The following is a 7,754-nucleotide window of genomic DNA, read 5'->3' on the forward strand; positions in this document are numbered from 1 at the left end:
TCTACAATGAGTCAAAAAAAATTAGCTGGGTGTTGTGGTACACGCCCATGGTTCCAGCTACTTGGAAGGCTGAGGTGAAAGAATCACCTGAGCCCAGCAGGTAGAGGGTGCAGTGGCTGTGAGCATACCACGGCACTCTAGCCTGGGCAACACATGAGACTCTGACTCAAAAAAGAAAAAAAAAAGCCCTTGCCAGGTTGAAAACCAATACCTTTTTTTAAAAAGGATGTTAGGTTTTAAAAAAGACTTCCTTAGAGAGCTAGCTAAATGAACCCATTTTATGTCGAGGAAAATGTTAATTTACCAACACTGGCTTTTAAAAACTTATTTCCAATCCTCTGGTCCATTCCAATGGCTGTTGCCACCTCTTCGACGTCAGCTCCTGTTGCTTCACACAGGGCACTTATGGAGTTGATGCTGCTGATTCTCTGGGCAAGAAAAGCATTTGCTGCCTTAAAAAAAAAGATGTGGGAAGTATGATGAGCTAATACAGTAGTTTTATGCATCTGGATTATATTTCACTGAGTTGTTGCAAATTACTGAGGGACATACAAAAGACGGTATGGCTTAATTTGAGGCGTCAACAATGGGTTGGGAAGGGAAGATGTTTCAAATGAGAGAAGACAGATAACAAAGAAAAGGGGTAAAGGGAGGGAAAGAGTGATAAAAACCATTTTTTAAAAACCATTTTAATATACTTTCCATGTTATATTATATTTTATTAAAATTTTAGAATTTTGGCCAGGTGTAGTGGCTCACACCTATAACCCCAGCACTTTGGAAGGCAAAGGCAAGAGGATTGCCTGAGCCCAGGGCTTTGAGACCAGCTTGGGCAACTTGGCAAGACCTCATCTCTACAATAAATCAAACAAATTAGCCAGGTGTGGTGGCACATGACTGTAGTTTCAACTTCTTGGAAGGCTGAGGCAGAAGGATCACCTGAGCCCAGCAGGGTGAGGCTGCAGTGGCCGTAAGCGTGTCACTGCACTCCAGCCTGGGCAACAGAGACTCCAACTCAAAAAAAATTTTTAAAACTTAGAATCTGGCCGAGTGCAGTGGCTCATGCCCATAATCCCAGAACTTTGGGAGGCCAAGGTGAGAGGACTGCCTGAGCACACGGGTTCGAGACCAGCCTAGGCAACTTGGCGAGACCTCATCGCTACAGTAAATCAAAAAATTAGCTGGGTGTGGTGGCATGTACCTGTAGTCCCAGCTACTTGGAAGGCTGAAGTGGAAGGATTACCTGAGCCTAGCAGGTCGAGGTTGTGGTGACAGTGAGCGTGCCATTGCACTCCAGCCTGGGCGCCAAAGTGAGACTCCAACTCAAAAAAAAAAAAAATTTAGAATCTTCAAGAATATTTTATACCCTGATAGTTGATTCCCCTTATGGTAATATTTCATAATCTGTATGTGCAGAATATTATCTCCAAAAGCATAAACTTATATCATATTAGAAAGTATCTATGTAGCTCATCAGGTGTAAGGGAAACAAACACTTGGCTTTAAAGTTAATGGAGAGCTCAGTGCTCTACACTGACCAGTTTGGAAAGCTCTGAAGACCAAGTATTTGTGGTGAGGATCTTCTCTCTGGGAACCCAGTGCTCGTACACGGCACACAGTGCCTGCACAGCTCTCTGGCCCTCTGGAGTTTCATCCCCTCCAATCAGTACTCTGTCTGGGTTCTTTAGGTCCTTGATGGCCGTTCCCTCGGCCAAGAACTCCGGGTTGGACAGCACCTAGAATTCCAATGCAAAGGAGTTGTAAGCTAGAATTAATGATGGGCAATTTTAAGGCATTGATATTTACATAAGAATAACCAGATTCTAATGCTTCATTTTTTTTGTACCTGTAAATTCAAGTTGGGTTTTGTGTTCGCATCAAATATGCGACGGATACTTTCTGCGGCCCGTACTGGAACTGTGCTTTTTTCAGTCACAATTTTGTACCCATTTGAGTTTTGCACAATGCGTCTAGCACAAGCTTCAATATACTTCAGATCTGCTGCCCGGCCTTTGCCCATTCCGTAGGTTTTTGTTGGAGTATTTACCTGATGAAAGCATGTGGGATAAAGAACAGAGGCCCTGTGAGACAGTCATTTCAAGGTATACCCTGAACTGTCAATCAACTGCCAAGTGGGAAGTTAACCATCATCACTAGCCATGACCCAATCCTCTACTAGTTTCATGGATATAACACACTTTATAAATATAATCACCAGAGGAAACAGCTTGAAGCATCTGGAGAACTCAATCACTAACTTTTTGTTGAGAAGCTATTATAATATATGTGCCAGATACCAAGACAGGCAGACTTTAAGCTAAGCCCTGGAGAAATAAATGCATGAGACATTTCTCATCCTAAAGTACTTCACAATCTGAAATGAAATATAAGCTGCTCCTTTTCCCTTCCTTTACTGTAATTTATTATCACAGTCTTTAAAAGTAAACTTTACATCCCCTTCTTATTCCTCTTTCTTGTAGCGTGACATCAGCAGCTTTTAAAAAAATATTTGCAGTATCATTCACAAATGCTTTCTTTCTTTTTTTTTTTTTTTTTTGAGTGGGAGTCTCACTTTGTCACTCAGGCTGGAGTGCAGTGGCCGCTCCCGGCAACCGCAGCCTTGACCTGCTGGGCTCCGGCGATCCTTCCGCCTCAGCCTTCCAAGTAGCTGGAACTACATGTCCAGGCAGGTCTCGAACCCACGGGCTCAGGCAATCCACTCACCTCAGCCTCCCAAAGTGCCGGGATTACAGGCTGAGCCACCAAGATCGGCTTATTGAGAAAAAAAAGTTTACAGCACGCAAACAAAAAAAATAATCTACAGAGTGAGAACTAAGTAATAGACTGTAAGTTGTCCAGGAATAAATAAACCTAGTAGGCATACAAAATAACAGCGTGAAAAGACTCAGAGCAGCTCAAGCTGGATTAGCAGAGAGGCAAGGGTAAAATCAGCTATTATATGTGGCAGACTACATTAAGATAGGACTTCATTGCTTGAAAAAAATATCTGTTCTATTCTATTCTATTATTTTTTTGAGTCAGAGTCTCACTCTGTCGCCCAGGCTGGAGTACAGTGGCATGCTCACATCCACTGCAGCCTCAACCTGCTGACCTCAGGTGATCCTTTCGCCTCAGCCTTCAAAATAGTTGGAACCACAGGTTCATGCCACCACACCTGGCTAATTTTTTTATTTATTGCAGAGATGAGATCTCCCCAAGTTGTCCAGGCTGATCTCGAACTCCTGGGCTCAATCAATCCTCTCGCCTCTGCCTCCCAAAATGCTGGGAGTACAGGCATGAGCCACTGCACCTGGAAGGGACTGAATTAACACAGCTTTCTCACTGGCTTCATTACCACTTTTTTCTGGAGTTCACATATTCTCACTGTACAGCTTTTGTCTCATCAGTGAGAAGACAACTCTTTCTTCAACAATTTACAATCACTAACAGTAAACAAGCCTGGACGATATAGCAAGACCTCGTTTCTACAAAAAAATTTTAAAAATTAGCCAGGTGTGGTGGCTCATACCTGCAGTCCCAGCTACTCGGAAGGCTGAGGTAGAAGGATTACTTGAGCCCACAAGTTGAAGGCTCTGATGAGCTGTGATCATGTTATTGCTCTAGTCTGTGCAACAGAGTGAGACCTTGACTCAAAACAAAAACAAAAACATAATTCAATAGTATCTACCCTCTATGAAACCCCTGTCTTTTTCTCCCTTATCTCGGGGCACTCTAACAAAGCTTATACCACAGACTCCCTCTTTACTTCCTGAGGTCATAAAGATCGTAAGTCATATAATATTCCTAGTTCAATTACCAACTGGTGATAGTTATACCATTAAGTACAGAATATTTAAGTAGATAGTTACTTGGACAGCAAGACATAAGTTGTCTTGGTTCAAATATTCGATTACCTTTTTTTTTTTTTTTTTTTGAGTTGGAGTCTCACTCTGTTGCCCAGACTGGAGTGCAGTGGCCACTCCCTGCCACCACAGCCTCGACCTGCTGGGCTCTGGTGATCCTTCTGCTTCAGACTTCCAAGTAGCTGGAACTACAGGCGTGCGCTACCATGCCTGGCTAGTTTTTTTTTTTATTTATTGTAGAGATGAGGTCTCGCCAAGTTGCCCAGGTGGGTCTTGAACCCACGGGTTCAGGCAATCCACTCACCTCAGCCTCCCAAAGCGCAGGATTACAGGCTGAGTCATGGCTGGATTACTAGAATTTAATCCCAAGTGTTGGTTCTGTTTTTTTCATCATAAAGGTACAATAGTTCAGCCATATTATGAGGTGAAAGTGTCTTGGGCTAACCTGATAACCTAATCAACATATGCCCAAAATGACTTTTGGGACATAATTCATTTAAATAGGAGATGCTAGTGAATTTGCAAACCTATCTTCTTCATTTCATCTCTGCCAAACAAGATGAAATATATATGAAATACATATACTATCATGACATGTGCTCACATTACCAGCATTTCTTAGTTATAGATCTCATGTTGGACCTTTTGAGTTTTCTTGTTCAATGCCTTGAAATGATTATAGGGTTTGGAGAACTGGTGGACAAAGTGACACCAAAATTCAACTGGACAACTCAATACAAAGTAAGTTTGTGGATTGCCAATGGATTTAATATTAGTACAATGTAACTTTTATAGACACAGGACTACATTAAAATTCACACAGCAAAGAAAAATACTTACAGAAATAAATACAAGATCAGCTTCTTTAATGGCATCATCAATATTAGTAGAAAAAAATAGATTTTTTCCTCGACAGGATTCTACCACTTCTTTTAGTCCTGGCTGGAAAGAAAAAGGGAGTTATACATATACTTTATCCGTGACATGAGATAACCTTGCAGTATAGAATTACAGTTGTAAAAGGGGAAGGTAATATTGTAATTTAAAGGTCTAGCTTGTTCTCAACCTATAGAGCAACCTAGATTGCTCTATAACCTTTATAGAAAAGTCAAGGTTCATACACCAAAGGCTTTAAGTGTACATTATACAACATTACTAAATAAAGCTAAATTGAACTTGCTGTTGAACTTGCCACAATCAGAGGAGCAGCTCAATTTAATGCTCTGTCATTGTTTACCATGTGCCTGCCTGTTTCGTAAGAGTTACTATTAACTCTGACAATCAAAACAATTTTCAGAAAATACAAGGCCCTCTGGGATTTCTAGCAAACACGATTTTGCATAGTCATTATCAACACAGATTTTTATTTCCAATATTTCAGGCCATACAATTGGCTGTGAAAGTCAATACTGACTATTGTTGGAAACACTTTTACTAAAAAATTTGTATTACCTGTCCCCATTCAATTTAACAGGAGATACATATTTATGTTAAGAATACTGAGGGGGGCTTGGCTTGTGGCTCAGCCTGTAATCCCAGCACTCTGAGAGGCTGAGATGAGTGAATTGGCTGAGCCCGTGGGTTCGAGACCAGCCTGGGCAACTTGGCAAGATCTCGTCTCTACAATACATCAAAAATTAGCCTGTAGTTCTGGCTACTTGCAAGGCTGAGGCAGAAGGATCGCTGGAGCCCAGCAGGTTGATACTGGGGTGGCCGTGAGCATGCCACTGCACTCCAGCCTGGGCGACATAGTGAGACACCGACTCAAAAAAAAAAGGATACTGAGGGGAACAACCACACTTACCAAAAAAAAAAAAATCAAGTCTAAATCTGGTCAGATCTGTCCTCTAGATCTAACTACCAACTTATATGAATAAAGGATACAAAAGGATAAGTTTTAAAACCACAAGAGAACTCAAGCAGTAAAGTCCAGACTGAAAATTTCTATAAGATAAACAAACTGATTTTTTCAACCAATAGACTGGAGAGAAAGGGGAGGATCAAGCTAAGGCAGACTTAAAAGTCACTGAAGTATTATCAATCTTTTGCAATGTATGGCTCTTACTTGGATTCTGACTCAAATCAGCTCTTACTTGGATTCTGACTCAAATCAGAATTCCTGAAAGGAAGAAATTTGTGTTATGTTTTTTCATAGTCATATGGTGATGTGCTTAGTTTTGTTTTTAAAGAATTCCATTTTAGAAATGCATAATGACGTGTTTATGGGTGCAATAGTAAATAATCAAGGCCAGGTATGGCGGGTCATGCTTGTAATCCCAGCAACTGGGGAGGCTAAGGCAGGATTCCTTGAGCACAGGAGTTCAGGCTGCAGTGAGCTATGATCGCACCACTGCCCTCCAACCTGGGCAACATAGTGAGACCCTGTCTCCAAATAAATAAATAATCAGGATGGTGGTAGTTGGGAAAGAGATCTGGCCACGATGCATCATACTATTCTCTGCTTTTATTACAAACTTGAAATATTTCATACTAAAAAGCAGAAACAAAACAAACCTAAACTCTGAAACTTACTCAACTTGGGGAAGAAGCTTCAAAACAGTATCCACAACATTACAGATGTCTAGAAAACTATATAGCACAGTGAAAGCTACTTGAGGGGACACAGGTCTAGAATTATACACAGAAGTAACTCCCTTTTCTTCATGGTTCTGAGGCCTTTTAACATAAGCAATTGGAGGAAAAGTAAAATGCAAATGTTTTCCTTAGTTTAGTTAAAATGTACAACAGGACAAGAAAAATATATGAACCACTAGAACCACAAATATGATGTCACAAATCACAGCAACAGGTTTCCTTGATTATTCTGATTTGGTTCAAGAAAATGAGAGAAAAGATTATGAAGCTGGGATCTGCAGAGAACAAGATTTAATTAGGTCCTATGTATAATCTCCTAATATTTAAATTGAAGTAACTAAAATCAGCCAAGCAGAATTTATGTACACAAAGGTACACATCTATAGTAGTCCCAGCTACTAGGGAGGCTGAGGCGGGAGGATCACTTGAGTCCAGGAGTTCAAGGCTGTGGTGAGTCATAATTGTGCCACTGCACTCAGCCTGGGTGACAGAGTGAGATGCCAACTCAAAAAAAAATTTAAAAAAAGAATTTATATACATAAAATAAAGTATCTAAATGAATAGCTGCATAATTTTATTAAAATCAGTGAGATATTTGTAGATCTCTGAAACTGATGCAGAAGCAGTTTAATAACATAGATTCTATCTCTTATTAATTATGTAATTATCATAATTGGTATTTAGAATTTACACGGTACTTTTTATGGAAGAACTCAAGTCCTTTCACAGGGTAAAATTAACTTTCATCTTACACAGAAAAAAACAAGGCAAATTATCCATTTTGGTTTTTTTAAAGTAGTTATTAAATTTTTTCTTAATAAACAAGGTTAAAAAAGCAATGACTATTAAGTAAATATAGCAACACAAAAGAAAATCTCTTAACTGTCAAATATTAACAGTATACTGTACTGTTTTCTCAATAGTTCATAGATTGAAGAACATGAACACTAAGCAGAGCCCTCTCCTACTCACAACCACCTCCCCAACTGCATCACGCTGGATTCCATCTCCACAAGTTAGTCTGTCTATTTTTTATAACTTTATACAAATGGAATTATACAGTATGTATGCCTTTTGTGTCTGGTGACATTACTTTTATAAGAATTTAATCAGCCGGGCTCGGTGGCTCAGCCTGTAATCCCGTGCCTTTGGGAGGCTGAGGTGAGTGGATTGCCTGAGCCCGCGGGTTCGAGACCTGCCTGGGCAGCGAGACCTCATCTCTACAATAAATCAAAAAATCAGCCGGGCATGGTAGCGCATGCCTGTAATTCCGGCTACTCGGAAAGCTGAGCGGAA

General features: G+C 40.4%; 1 protein-coding gene across 1 annotated transcript in view; it reads right to left on the minus strand.

Moving 5' to 3' along the window:
- UGDH (UDP-glucose 6-dehydrogenase) overlaps window positions 1–7,754 on the minus strand; it is a 28,528-nt gene that overhangs the window by 10,830 nt on the left and 9,944 nt on the right. The window contains exons 3-6 of the mRNA XM_008069783.2: window positions 4,704–4,805; window positions 1,847–2,047; window positions 1,539–1,736; window positions 305–452 (exon numbers count right to left, since the gene is read on the minus strand). Coding sequence (XP_008067974.1) covers window positions 305–452; window positions 1,539–1,736; window positions 1,847–2,047; window positions 4,704–4,805 — 649 coding nt within the window. The remainder of the gene's footprint in view (window positions 1–304; window positions 453–1,538; window positions 1,737–1,846; window positions 2,048–4,703; window positions 4,806–7,754) is intronic.

Source organism: Carlito syrichta, unplaced genomic scaffold (genome assembly GCF_000164805.1).
Source record: "Carlito syrichta isolate Samal-C Ts95f unplaced genomic scaffold, Tarsius_syrichta-2.0.1 Scaffold312207, whole genome shotgun sequence".
NCBI lineage: Eukaryota > Metazoa > Chordata > Mammalia > Primates > Tarsiidae > Carlito > Carlito syrichta.